The sequence below is a fragment of the Apteryx rowi genome, unplaced genomic scaffold, assembly GCF_003343035.1.
Source record: "Apteryx rowi isolate R43461 unplaced genomic scaffold, aptRow1 scaffold_25, whole genome shotgun sequence".
Lineage (NCBI taxonomy): Eukaryota > Metazoa > Chordata > Aves > Apterygiformes > Apterygidae > Apteryx > Apteryx rowi.
Window position 1 is genome coordinate 4,328,818 of NW_020448863.1, and position 14,994 is coordinate 4,343,811.

General features: G+C 40.6%; 1 protein-coding gene across 1 annotated transcript in view; it reads left to right on the forward strand.

Moving 5' to 3' along the window:
* RASSF8 (Ras association domain family member 8) overlaps positions 1-7,275 on the forward strand; it is a 40,323-nt gene extending 33,048 nt beyond the window's left edge. Inside the window, exons 4-6 of the mRNA XM_026066935.1 lie at positions 303-1,192; positions 4,981-5,125; positions 6,255-7,275. Of these exons, the coding sequence (XP_025922720.1) occupies positions 303-1,192; positions 4,981-5,125; positions 6,255-6,376 (1,157 nt within the window). The 3' untranslated portion in view covers positions 6,377-7,275. The remainder of the gene's footprint in view (positions 1-302; positions 1,193-4,980; positions 5,126-6,254) is intronic.
* The last annotated feature ends 7,719 nt before the right edge of the window (positions 7,276-14,994 follow it).

Here is a 14,994-nt window from a genome sequence, read left to right on the forward strand (position 1 = left end):
GCTAAACTTGTGTGTATGTATTCCTCGCCTGCCTCCCACCCCAGTCCCGCCGCAGACTCCAAAATGCGCCCCGAGCCCCGCGGTGAATCGGCGCCGCTGCTCGGACGGGAGGCAGCGCCCGGCGGGGGGGGCCCTGGGCGCGGGGGTGTACCCGGGGCTACCTCCCCGGCCCCGGCCCCGGCCCCGGCCCCGGCCCCGGCCCCGGCGCTGCCGCCGCCCGGCCAGCGCTATCCGGCAGCGCCCTCTCCTGGGCTGCCTCGGCCCTGCGCCTCCCTGCTCACGGCTCCTCTCGCTTCCCGCAGGTCGCACCGGGAGGTACACGCTCATAGAAAAGTGGAGAGATACAGAGAGGCACTTGGCGCCTCATGAGAATCCCATCGTCTCGTTGAACAAATGGGGACAATACGCCAGCGACGTGCAGTTAATACTGCGTCGCACTGGGCCCTCCCTGAGCGAGAGGCCAACTTCAGACAGTGTGGCTCGAATACCAGAGAGAACTTTGTATCGGCAAAGCTTACCTCCGTTAGCCAAGTTGAGGCCCCAGAATGACAAATCAATAAAAAGGAGAGAACCAAAAAGGAAATCTCTGACTTTCACTGGGGGGGCAAAAGGATTAATGGACATTTTTGGTAAAAGTAAAGAATCGGAGTTCAAGCAAAAGGTGCTCAACAACTGTAAAACAACAGCAGATGAGCTGAAGAAACTGATTCGCCTCCAGACAGAGAAACTTCAGTGTATTGAAAAACAGCTGGAGTCCAATGATGCCGAGATCCGCTACTGGGAACAAAAATATAATTCCAGCCTGGAGGAGGAAATTCTCAAACTAGAACAGAAGATCAAGAGGAATGAAGTAGAGATTGAAGAGGAAGAATTCTGGGAAAATGAGCTACAGATTGAGCAAGAGAATGAAAAACAGCTGAAGGAACAGCTCCAGGAGATGAGGCAGAGGATCCTGGAGTGTGAAAGCAAGCTAAAGGAGTACATGTCTCAAATCCACAATATGGAAAGCGGCCTTGAAGCAGAGAAGTTGCACCGGGAAGTTCAAGAATCCCAGGTGAATGAAGAAGAGGTCAAAGAAAAGATCGAGAAGGTGAAAGGTGAAATTGATATTCAGGGCCAGCAAAGTCTAAGATTGGAAAATGGCATTAAAGCTGTAGAAAGGTCTTTGGGCCAAGCTACCAAACGGTTACAGGTAAGAACGTCCTTTTTATCTATAGCTAAAGAAAAGTCAAAGACCTGATTGTAGTGAATTTTTCTTTAACAGATTTAGAGCCAATGAAAATAAACATAAATTCTCCACAGTGAATTTGAGTAAAAGGAAGAATGTGGTGTTCTCCTCATTTTTAAATTGTATTTCAGGAAATTTTAAGAGCAGGCAATTTTAATTCCACTTGCATGTGTTTTACTCTTTCAAGTATATATTTTTTTAAAATAGAAAAACAAAAGCCGGTTCTTTGTGCCTCAAAGTAAACAGTAAACACTTTGGTAGATCTGTTCTTGAATATTTAGAAGGCCTAGGTGATTTCCGAGACTGGTGCTGAATGTGATGTGCAGCCTTTAACATTTACATGCTCGCTCAGGTCCTTTCCTGTCAGCAGCAGCTTTGGTTTGCTACTGTCTACTGGCTGTCTGGTGACCTCTGAGAAATCATTTGAAGCATGTCTTCACCATGCAGTAGAGTGAGATAGAGAAATACCAGCGCTAATATCAACCAAACTAGCTGGAGACAATATGACTGCATCTGTATGGCAGTTCAGGTAGCTGCGTTGCCCTGCTGAGAGGTAGTGCTCATTAGCTCTGGCGTAGTGCTGCACTAACAGGTCTTGACCATTTTACAGTGCAGACACATAATATCTCCTGTATGAGCAATAGCATATTTAGAGCTAGCAGGCAGATTGCTGTACTGTTGGGTGTTAAACAACTTTAACATTAGATTTGGGGTAAAATATCTTGAGTTTTGGAGTCCTAAATCTTGGCAGCTCAGTGCCTTATACTGCCAAATTTCAAGGCAACTTGCACATCTTTGCTTTACCTTTTCTGAGGCTGAATTTCTGATTCTCACTGGGTCTATCCACCACCCAAAAAATGCATTAAAAAGAACAATCCAAACGCAGCATCTGGATAGATGGATGTAGAGCTAAAACAACTGCTAGCTTACAAGGCAGTTGTTTTGAAGAATAGTACCTCCCTTTTCTTTTTTGACTTGTTGGTGCTCAGGATTGTTTTCTCTCCACCTCCAGCTTTTGTGGCACATATGTCACTAGAGAATCCAGTCTCTACTTCCTTGCAAAAGTTAATGTATCACTTAGAATTTAATAGAGTGTGAATAAATGTGAATGGAAATCCAGTTTGTAGCAGAGAGGTGAACGAGAGACTAACCCTGGGGATCAAACTTACTTCTGGCATTTTAGTGTACCATATGCCATAGGATTGAGGCTTTGTGCATCAGTTTGAGTTGTGGTTCTTGTTGTATTTCCACCATTCAAAGTTACTGTATTCCACAGTACCACAGTTGCAGTAACGTGATTCTATTGTGAATATGTAAAGGGATTTTGCATCCTTGCTCCTGAGCTCCCAGAACCATGTCAATTTAAGCTGTTTTTATTAAACAAGGGGAAAAAATGTAACCTTTTCATCCAAAGCAAAATGAATGAAAACTGTAAGCAGTTTTGGCCATATATATCTATCCCAAGTTTCCAGAGACATTAGACTTACAGATTTGTGCTAACTGAAAATGTTACAAGTCCTTTTTATGTATTTTTACCAGTCCTCAGTAATACCCACTGAGGCTACGATTGAGTTCACAATCTTTCTTGCTCCCTTTTTTTCCCGTAGGCTAGGGTCTAAATTTCTCAAACAACCTCCTGTTAAGTTGAAATCTTCCAGGCTTGTTCTAAACCTAAAGGCACACTTATCTGCAAGGTCAGAAGAAAATCAATTCAGCTCTATTACATGGGGAAGGAATAGAGAAACATTCTCCTACATGCTGAAAGGTTAAATGTTAACATTCATAGAACTAGTTGACCTCAAACTAGAAAAGTTCTGTGAGGTTTTTTGGATTTGGGTGTTTGGGGGTGGGGAGGGAATGGAAGTTAGGAGGTGGGTTTTGGGGTTTGTTTGGTTTTTTTTTTTTTTTGACCTCTGAATAAGGAAGGAAAGAAAAATTTGGTTTGCTAGATTTGAAGTGATAAAAAGTGGCAACTGGTATTTTCAAGTAGGCATTGAAAATTTTCTAGTAATTTCTCCTACCTCTTTGACTCCCTTCCTCTGGTCACTGTTACTTTGCAACAGCATGAGGCTATGTTTAGTTTAAGAACCAGCTGCAGCACTCTTTGCTCTCTCTGTTTCTAGAGGAAGATTTTAAATGTCAAAAAGCCACCCTTCCTCAAGTAAAAAACCTCACTAAATAGTTTCACAAGTAGATATGAAATTAGGAGCTTAAGCCAATAGGATTTGAGGAGACACTTAACATTTTTACCTTGTTTCCTGTGAAAACTGAAAAATGTCAAGAATGAGCTTTTTTTGATGTTAGTTCTGCTACTTTGCATGTTTCACTTTTTTTTTTTTTTAATGAATTTCTCTCCAGTGACAAATTTGTTATATTATCATTCAAACAATCTCATGGAACACCAAGCTGCAGGATTAACATGTTGGTAAATAAGTACAATTTGAGAATTTCTTGTCTCCCATGTGCCCAGTTGTAGAATCTAATGGGTGTAAAATAAATTGTGAGGAGTTTTTCTTTAGAATCTTCTTAAATTTTGAAGCTGGCCTGGTTTCCATTTCTCAGTTCTGTTCCTGTGAAAGCTCTTAGCAAATAAATGGAAATAAAAATCTAGCACAGGAAGCTAAGGCCAACCACATGATCTGAATAGATTTGAACAGGTCTAACGGAAATGCATCAGTGACAAAGCAATTGGCATTTAAAAGGTCCTAATTTAGACTTCAGTTTTGTTATTTTTCTTACTATCTGTTGAGTTCAATCTTAATAGTGACTTTAATGCAAGTTTAAAGTAAGCAAAGGCTATGCTCTTTGTGGACTGTTCCTAGAACAGATCAACAAAATTGTTCTCTGATCCCCATTTGAGTTCCTGTATAACTCTGCTTGCACAAGATAATTAGGGAGAAGAAGCTTGACCCAGCCTCCCTCGCTTGCTAAAATGAGGATGTAGTGGTACTTGCCAAATGGAAATGGCCACAGACATGCTACCTAGGATCTGGGTAGCTGGCCTATCACTTGTGTGGCCAAAAAGGCAAAGCCTGTCCCAGCCCTTGAAGAGTAGTACATGAGATGCAACTCTTTCTGCTAATGAAGCTGAATCTGTATGGGGAAAAAAACTCAGTCTAAGAACATCATATCTATTGGAGCTGTAGGTTCTGCATATCATGCCAGAATCAGACTGTTGAGGAAGATCATAAATGATTACAGTACGGGGTGGTGGCCCCACCAGGATTTGGACTCCATTGTATGAAACGCAGTACACTTGTAGAGTAAGGGAGTTCTGTACATGGGAATTTAAACAGAAAATGTAAAGAACAAGAAAAGAAAGGAAATAACCTCCTTTTAGCAACGGAAGAACTAAATAAATTGTCCAAGTTATGCTGGACATTCCCGGCAGAGCCAGGAATTGGTGCCAGACCAATGCTCAATTGATGCATTTTTCATAGTGCTTGCTATTACCTATATTTGCTCACTTCTCTTGTGTCAGCATTATTCTCAGATGACATAAGAAACATCTGCTAGTGGTCGAAGAAGCAATATAAATAGACCAGTAGTAACCCCTAGCAAGTAATATTGAGTGTTGGTTTGCTTTCTAAATCACAAGAGTAAAATACCTTTTATCTCTTTCATTTGCACTTGAATTTAAAAATCAAGACTTTCTCATCAAAAGGAGAAGCAATGTTAGTTGGCCAAAGAAAATGCTTAAATTCCACTTTGTGCTTGCTGCCGCTTAGTGAGTGTTTTCTCTCCCCCGGCAGGACAGGGAGCAAGAACTGGAGCAGCTGACAAAGGAGCTGCGACAAGTCAATCTTCAACAGTTTATCCAGCAAACAGGAACAAAGGTCACGGTGCTGCCAGCAGACCCTGTTGAGGTGGAGGCCCCACACGTGGAGCTCGAGAGAGGTGCAACGCTCAGATTTTTTTGGTGGGAAGGAAAAGGGGAGGACAACACATTTACCTGTTGCATTAATGCTAGCACTCATACATCAAGGGAACTCTGTCTGTTAGCAAAGAAGTTAGTATAATATTAAGAGAGCATGGTGTCAAATATTTCTCTTCATTCCAAGGGTTTAGCAAGCTATAAATAAACCACAGATAACTTTTCTCTCCTGCTGTGCATATACACATTTGTCCCATCTGTAACCTGTTAGGCCAGTAACTCTCAAGCATGGCCACCCTGGCTGCAGGCATGTAAGATGCCACACAAAATGGGCGCATGTCTGACATTGCTGTTCATCTGGGTTCCTCTTCTTCTGGCGGGATACGTTGTCAAAGAGGAAAAAGGAATGTGTCTGGATCTTGAGAAATCCCAGACAGCAGCCGCATGGGAATAGGAGCTAATCCAGCTGGGCCACCAGCCATCCAGGAGTCCTACACAGATGGCTGTTGTGGCATGTGCAAATCGACTTTGCCCCACTGTGATCAGTGTGTTCTGCATGTGCCCATAGCTCCATTCAGAATTTCTGAGGCAGAAACATGGGAGCGCTTTGAATGTTTGTCAGAACTGTGGCACAAGCAGAAACCCCTTTGGTGTGGCTCAGCCTCCGCAGTGTTGTGCTTTATCCAGTGCTCTGCTCACCTCAGTGTCCTCCTTAGCCTGTTCTGTCCCGTCTCTCAAACTTTCTAACTGAAAGGCACACATAGGGTGGGCTGGAGAGGGGAACAGAAGACGATGACATCCAGGTTTTGAATGCCAGTCTTTTAACAATACAAAGGTTTTCTTTTAAGTGGACAGGAAGTTGGAGATTTGAATATGCATAGGTATAAGCTCTTTATGCTCATTACTGCATAAACACATTGCATGTTTGTTGGGGGGGTAGTTATATTGAGGATGTGCATCTGTTCTAAAATGAGTAGGAAGTGTGTACCTTAGATCTCCATCGCTTCCTAGTTAGGCATCTGAATTATTTGTTGCATGTGACATTATTTTTTTTCTGTACTACACTGAAGTGTACCAGTAAACAGGAAGAAGAGGTATGTTCTACAAACGTTACCCTTGATGATTTTTCTAACTGTCTTCTTTCTTGTGCAGAGACAACATTTCAGTCTGGGTCACTGAAACGCCCTGGCTCATCAAGGCAACTCCCCAGTAACCTTCGGATTCTACAGAATCCCCTGTCATCTGGTTTTAACCCAGAAGGCATTTATGTATGACAGTATATACCTCTTCTGGAGAGGACCTAGAAAGGTACCCCAGACAAGACACACTTTTTTTTTTTTTTTTTAATTCTACCAATGATGAATGGAAGAAGCTTTTCTGTTAAGCCACCATATTTTAATTTTCTTCTTGCTCTGACACACCACTTGGAGCCATACCCTGTGCACTGATGCTAAAGAACAGAGGAACTGTCTCAATTCATAATTGGCAATGATGAACTTGCTGTCACGCAGCTAGAGTGCAAAAGCCTTCACTTATTTTTGCGACTTCAGAAGTGTTTGGGAAAGTATTATTCAATGTATAGGCATAAATAAAAGACTGAGCAGGGTGAAGGAAACCATGTATGCAACTGATCTGAGGTTTAATTTATTCCCTTTAATCAATGGACATGTGAATGTTGACCTTTTATATTTTTATTTTTAACTTGTGAATAACCATGTACTGTTGTACATCAGTCTGACAAGGTGACTTTGTGTGTACCAACATCCAGCATTTGATCAAGTATAACAACTTGCAATGCAGAGTGTTTTGTGGAGTGCTGAACCTTTAAAATGGTTTCTCACCCCTGATTTTGTTAATTTCTGTTGTGGGTCATAATATGTCATGTTCCATCCATTGCTACCTTTTAAAGTCTGAAAAGTGAGTTTGTGGGATTTACTTGCTGTTGAATCTGCCTTGACTGAAGCACCTAGTGTTCAAAAGATTTATGGAATTTAAACCTTGTCTTGATAAGAATATTTCCAGCATATGATTGAAGATGCACTAGTTAGATGATATTTTATTATATAGAATGTATATTTGAAATATTTTGCCACATTGTATACGCCTTTTGAAAAAAGAACAATGTAAGAAGTTGTCTTCATATGTCTTACCAGAAGAGGGTAGGAGGCTTTCACTGTGTGTGATTTTTGTACTTTATTTTTTCCACTAGCCATTACAGTGTTCTTGTTTTGCAGTAAATCTTAGTGTTGGAGGAGAAAAAAACAAAACATGAACATCCTTTTCCAGCCTTCCAGAATTCACTCATGTTCTGTGGAGGGAAGAAACCTGGTAGAGAGTCCTGTGAAGTCAATAGCAGAGCTTCTACTGACTTGAGTGAGGCCAGGACTTCATTCCAGGTCCCCAGTGCTAAACAGTAAAACTGTTAGCCCCTTTGAAAGATATGTTGCTGTTCAGTGCTCTTACAGAACATAAAGCTTACAAAGAGGAATGGGAGGAAATTCACACATTTGGTAGTAAACTTAATTTACTTTTTACAGTAACATATTAAGGGATAGCATTAAATATTTTGAAGTCACTCTAATGCAATTAAAGCTAACCAAGGCTTAGACAAAAAAAGCTTCCATGCAGAAAGAAAGATACTGCCAAGCGATGTGCTGGTTACAGTCCTTGAACTTGGATTGATAAAATGGACACCAAGTTTGTAGAGAAAGTTATTGGCATCAGTGGGACACTTTGTATGCATCAGGAGTCTAGCCTCAGGGATGAGATAGAGAATGGATGGGCTTTACCTAATTGTATTTGGATTTCCTATTCTAACAGCAATGCATACCATCATCCACACCTTTGCAATCCCCTTGACATCAGAGGGAGTCATAGTGCTTTCCCTGCAATACTTAACATTTAGGTCCCCAGAGCATAAAAGTGAACAGGAGCCCCTGACTCCAGTCAGTGGCAAAATGGCAAAACTCCTATGACTAGTATAGAATCAGGATTTTACCACCGGTTAGGAAACTCCAAGCTTTTTGCCATAGAAAATACTTTAAAAATTCTTAACTCTTAGCATACTCTTGTGTGGATTTACTGATGTGCAGATAAATGTTAATTAAAAGGTGGAGGTGGGTTTTTTTGTTTGTTTGTTTGTTTTTTAAGGAACTTCCTTGTCATACTGACAAGTGGAAGTTTTATAAGTTATAGTAGAAGATGAAGGACTCCTGAGTGTTCAATGCATTTTTTTCTTTTCCACTTATTAATGGCATCATATATTCTAAAAATGCTGCTGTATTTAGACTAACAGCAACAGATAAGGCTGTGAATATATAAAGGACCTTTTCAAATGGACTCTGAATTTTTACTGTTTAACTTGTCAGGTCTGTCTTGTGAGCAAACTGGAAAATGAGATGTTCTTACCCAAGCAATCTTTGCAGCGCTCACAGATTTTACTGTTAGTTTCTCACAGTTCTGTGTTCATGTTTACTGTGCCCATAACTTTCTTTGTATTAAAAAGAGAATGGGTGTGTGTGTGTGTATATGTGTGTGTATGTGTATATATTTTTATATATATACACACACATTTTATATATATAAATATCAGTGCAAAATATACATAGCTTGGGGACAATATCTGTCCAAGGTACTTGAGCATATATGCCTTACATTCTGGGTTCAATTTATAGAAATCAAACAGCCCTCCTGCAGTGCAGATACTTTTGCATTTTCAACACCTTTTGATGTTAGAGAACTGAGACACTCAGCACCTTGCAAAGTCTGGCCCAAATTATGCTGCATGGGGGAGAAAAACACATTGAAAAGCTTGTTCTAACCTCAGTTATTTACTGAGACAAAGCATTTTTAAGGCAGATTTGCATATTTATGCAGCTAATATTTTTGTCATGCTTAAAGTTGACTGATCCATCTCCCATAGATTTGAGTTTGAGCTCAATTGGGCTCTTCGCTCATAAAAACTGCTCTCTTTCTCTGCCAGATTATTCGTTGAAATGGAGAGAGGAGAAAAATAATTTAAAAAGGCAGGAGAAAAGAGGAGCTTTGGAGGGCATGAGGTATGGCTTCGTAACAGAATCCAGGAAGGAGTTTCCCATTTAAGTTAAAAATTGGCATCTGCAGATCGCAGCAGCTGTTTGACAGAGGAGCAAGCTGCCTCAGGAGCGGCTGCTGCATCATCGAGTGGATCCTCCCTGTCAGGGCTTTAGCATGTGTCAAGGTGGTCTGAGAAGCATTTACAGCTTCAGCCACTGTTGTGGTAAAGGAGAGGCTTTGGTATCTCAATCTGTCACATGAGACAGTGACAAAATGTTTTCCCCCCACAATGCTCCTGATGCTCATTGAACTTCACCCAGGTTAAAGCTCTGTAGCATTTTCACCATCTCTGTAAATAAACCAAAAAGAAATGGCATGTCCTTGCATTAAATGTGAATTGAACAATGTATTACAACTCTAAAATGTCCTCACATTATAGTGTTAAGAGTTTTGCTTCTGATCAACTTCAGAACCTCACTCTTTTCTTTACAAAAGTAGAAATACTCATTTTCAGAAGTGTTTCACACCTGCTTATGGGGCATTAGCAGAAAGGAACCTGCTCATACTAATTTTAACAAGTGCCATATTATGTACTGGCCAGCATGATAAATACAGAGGGTTTTTCTGCATTAAATAGTTGAATACACAAGCACTAATTTTCCAGTGCACAGGGAATTTATATGGAGAACTCTTTTTACTAATGGGAATTAAACGTGTTACCTCTCTCATCCACAAGGATACAGTTTATTTTTGCTGATCATGCTATGTTGTTGAGGGAAAGGGAGAGTGACTGCTGGGAAAGCAGATAGGTTAAGGCTAATGGAAAAACTTCTAAATGCCCAAGCTATGGAGAAACTAGAGTCCCACTTTGAAAAGTGAGCTAGGAACCTACCTCCCATTATATTTCAGTGGGACTTAGGCTCCCAAGTGCCTGAATCGCTTCTGGAAATGGTGTGTTAGCTTTCAGATTACTTGCTTTTCTAAACCCCTGCAAGTTGGAAGGAAGTTGTTTGAGAACCACCGCTAGCGTTAGACATACACAAATATACTTTGTGTGATGTGAGAGGGAAAAGATCCTTTAGAGAAATAAAAATCTCTTTGGGGGCAATAATTGCCGCCTTTTTAGCGTACAGAGTATTGCATTATTCTAGTGAACTGGGATCACATGAGTATGAGCAAAAAAATGATCTTGTAATTTTTAGTGAGTTATCTTGAAGCATATAAATTCCTGATGTGCATTAACTTGAGTGAATTGGGCCTTAATGATCCATGTAAATAACAACTGTATTCAGATATTTTTCCAGAAAATAGTCTCTAATGGTCTGTACTGTATTAAAATAAGTGTCAAAGTATTACTTTTATATTACACTTTTTTTTTTTGAACATTGAAACATGCATGTCTATTCTATTTGCTACAGTATTTTAATGTTTTGGATGAAGGCCATCAGTTGTATGGAGATGACAAAACAATCTTTCTGTCTATTTATTCAGTATTGCTGCTTAAAGTTTTCAAAATAAAGCTTTCAATGCAAATATAGTGACTGATTGAAAGCTGTTCTAGCTCTGTTCAGATGCTTTTTTGTATGTTTATAGAAAATGAAATTAGTGAAACTTGGTATATGAACTGTTATACCAGCAGAGAATTATTGCAATAACATTGTGGGGAGGGGTTGGGTGTATGTGTGCGTAGTATATACATAAATACGTGCATGCAGTGAAGGCATTTAGGACTCGAGTAAATGGATTGCTGAAGAATGTTTAAATCCTTTGCTGTCTTGCAAGCAACCTATGCACGTGATCAAATACTGGTTAATGCTTGATACCAGTGTGCTATGCTTATTAGAGACGGAACAAGTAGAGATGGTCATAAAGGTGTAACTCGGGGCTCTTTGGACCAAATGGGATTTATAGACATTCTTGAGCATGCCATAGATGTGTTTCTGAATTGGGCCTAAAAGCATGTTCTGATCCAAAAATATTTCTGTTGCAGCAAGGATGCCTCATTTCAAGCATAGCTGGTATCTCTGAAAACTTTAGTAGTACTGAGATGGATCAAGTATGCCCACTGTATTTAGTAAAGAGTATCAAAATGCAGAGAACGTTCACCCCCATGAATATGATCATCCAGTGAAACTACTAACTGGGGGTTCTGACTGGAAGATTTGAGTTGCTGAAGCTTTAACTTTGAGAAGCAATGCAAACTAACTGTGAAAACATAAGTGAGCATTTTATTACTGCTCTGCTTCAATGCAAGATGAAAATCTGTATTATATGTAACTATTTTTTTTCTTTGTCATTTAAAAAGCTTCTATTTTTGATTATTCTCATGAATGGTTGACAAAAGATATTGAATATGCTCCCATACAATAAATTCCCCTCTGAAACTCTGGGTCTTTACAGTTCATGGTTTGCTGGAATTGCATTGTACATCTCACACACATCTCACGATACAGCTGCTAGAACTGCTGTCCATCAAAGAACATTTAGTTTGAAAGTAGGCCAAGATAATGTTCTGTGTGTTTAGATCTCAGAACTTTGCAGAAACGGCAATACTAAATTCATGCTGTCTATTCAGAAAATCCCCAAATATTGAAATGTGTGTTGAGCATTAGGACACTACACTCCACAATGGGAATTCATCTAGTTGGGGGTGTGGGAGGAACACTGGTTGGTGTGCAGCTTCCAAAGAAGACAATAGATATCCACTACTAGAAAGTCTGCACATACTATATTTTCGATCAGATATAGCCCAGTAGCTAGAAGGGATGGAAGAGCTTGTTTTCAGCTGAGGAACTAAGAGTAATATTAAACCCCCAAAAGATGGAATTGGTCAGTCACTCAAAATAACTTTTAAAGCACTGATGCAGTGGTTGGTTTGGAGATTCTCAGGGAGGGGAAATGAATCCAGTCTTCACTAGCAGTATGATGGAAAGTGGAAGGAATTCTCCAGCTACTGTCCAGCTGAAGACCCACTGACATGGTATCACAGGGCACCGTCAGTTGCTGTTGCTAAAATAAAATTCAGGCTAGCCTTTAAGTGGGGAAGAATTGGAATTTCTTTGTTGTTGCCTATGAAGCTTCTCATAAATTCTATCTATCTATCTCCCCTTTTATCAAGTGTACCAAACTGCTTTTGATTAAATGCTGTGTGCCAAGAAAGATGATGATTTGACTTTAGCACTCAGAATCAACCTGAGGTGAACTTTGATCAATGAGGTAGAACTGCCCCTTCTGGAAAGCTCATGAGAAACCCGAGAACGCTGCCTGACCTTTAACTACACTTTGTTGCTATAATGTTGTCTTAACTGTTACCTTGACCTAGCAAATCTGCATCATGGTTACCAAGACTATGACCTGAATTCTCCGTTGTCACCTAGCTTGTCTCCATACAAAATGAGCATGGCAGAGACAGCAACACTGCTAAAGGAGAAAGGTAACAATGTCCATTAGCTGTGTGCCAGTGTGAAAGATTACACTAGATGCAGGGCACCAGATAATCTTGCCCCCTCGACACTGTCAAATCACTGCAATTACAGCAAGGCTTACACGAGAGGGCAGCAATACATGCTGACATGCCTGGAGCAGCACAGTCACGCTGCTGCATCTGAAAAGCAGATTTTCTAGGCATATAGCACGTGATGAAGAATCATGTAAAACACAACATTCCATCTTTAAAAACAGTCTTTCAGAAAGGACACAGTGATACTCATAAAGATCTGTGTCCTAGTCACAGCCTATGTGTAGCTGATGTGCAAACGGTGCCATTCCCACCGCCTCTGCGAGGAGGGCTCAGACCTTTCTGAAACCTTTGGTATGGATGTGGGTTGAACCACTCCATTTTAGAGATTATCTTGTGCCTGGTGCATTTGCCTGGGACTGGGAAGATCTTGTTTCATTTCCCAGCTCTGCCACAGATTTCCTGCATGACCTTGGGCAGGCTACTATAATCCCTCTGGATTGGAGTCCTCCAGCTGTAAGATTGAGATAATACTGCTTCATCCCCTTTGACTTTGTCTATATATACTGTGAGCCCTGTAGGGAACAACATCTCGTTTCCTATTTGTTTGGCAAATAGCACAATGCAGGTCTGATCTTGGCTGTGCCATCCAGACACTATTGCAATCAATCACGTACATTTTTCATCATACCGAAAGGCTGACAGGAAGTCCCTCTGAGTTAGTTTTACTCATAGTGAGAGCAAGATGCAGACATGATGAGGGAAGCTGGGGGTTTCTCAAGGTGAATTCTTGTTTAGCTTTAAATGGGATTTTTTTCTAAAGAGGTAAAAAGGTAAGGCAAGTAAAGGAATAAAAACTCTCATTTCAACATTAGCTCAATCCCATTCTTCCTACAAAATGATGCTCTTACAAGAGGCAGCCCAACTCCTTTCAAAAGTGCTGCTTGGAGCCTGCAGCTAACTGATAGAAATGTTTGACTGAGCAAGCTGCGATTTGCTTCGCAGTCCTAAATGTTCCAGTGTTTCCACAAGTCTGATGATGTTCAACAATACATAAGCAGCTAGTAATCCACCGTGACGGGCTGCAATTTTACGGTTGTCTATAGAAACCTAACTGCCTTTTAGCATTAGGGTCTGAGGAGAGGAAGTGTGCGAGAGTTAGAATTATGGGAGAAAGGTGCCTTTTTCTGGTTGTTTTCTGAGTCCAAAGTGTTTTCTGCTTGCTCCCAATAAACTTCATTAACTAACAAATACTTCAGTCGCAATTACTTTGGAGATCTGCACAGAATGAACTTCCCTCAACCTGCCCCCTCATCAAGACTCAACCCTACTGCTCAGTTCTGCAACCAAAGACCATTTGAAGGCACTGCCACCTGACCCATTTAAGTTACAATTACTGCAGTCACTGGCATTTGACAAGGCAATGAATAATCAGTTCCACTGCATCTTATCTCATGTCCTGCTCAAAGAAGTTCATGCTGCTACCTTTCTCCAGGGTCATTTGAGGACTTGTACAGCAGGAGGCACCTGCTGCAAGGAACACATCTCTCCTCTGATAGGGAAAATGGACTCGGCCCATCCCAGGCATGCAATCGCACAGGACAAATGCATTTCAGGTGCTGCATGCAACCACAAGGCCAGTTTCAAAGCATCTTTGGTGACTTGAGAAGAGTGAGTACCCAGTGAAGCTGCTTGTATGATATATCTTTGTTCATTGATGCAACAGTCTAAAATTCCCAAGAAAGAAAAGTCATCTCCTTCTGTTACTATAATTGAATAACAATGATCTCAAACATATACATTTTTTCTATGCACACACACACTTATGTAGTCAGGTCATCTCCTTTTTGTCAGCTTGGGAAAACGAGGCCCAGGGAGATGAAGGGCCTTCACAGAATGAGTACATGCCTGTCATCTCCCTGTACCTACTTTTGTATATGAATCCTCAAGTCTGAAATGGTTTGTCTTAGTCACTAAAAAATCTGTCCTGATCACATAGAAATATAAAGTTGTCCAGCAACAGTTCGGTCAGGCTGGAGGGTCATCTGCTGTCTAGCATTAAGCCTCTAACTCAATAGCAAAAGTCCTGAGTGGGCACAGGCAGCACAATAGTAAGCACTACCCTGGTACCAAAGTAATCTACTCAGAGCGAAAGCTTTCCCAAACTCTTCAGTCAGAAATTAAATCTTTCCCTGATACCAGAGGATTTATCTCCCTTCCAAACAAAACAATGTAAGCACTTCAAAAGAAGTGACTCTTAATATTACATTTCTCCTATTGCAAGTATTGGGCCAGGTTCAACCAGTAAAGCTAAAAAAATTTTACCTATGAGATCTAATTAGTCCATTTTTAACTTAAGGTTCTACTCTGCAAAATGAACATCTTCATCTACCATTGATT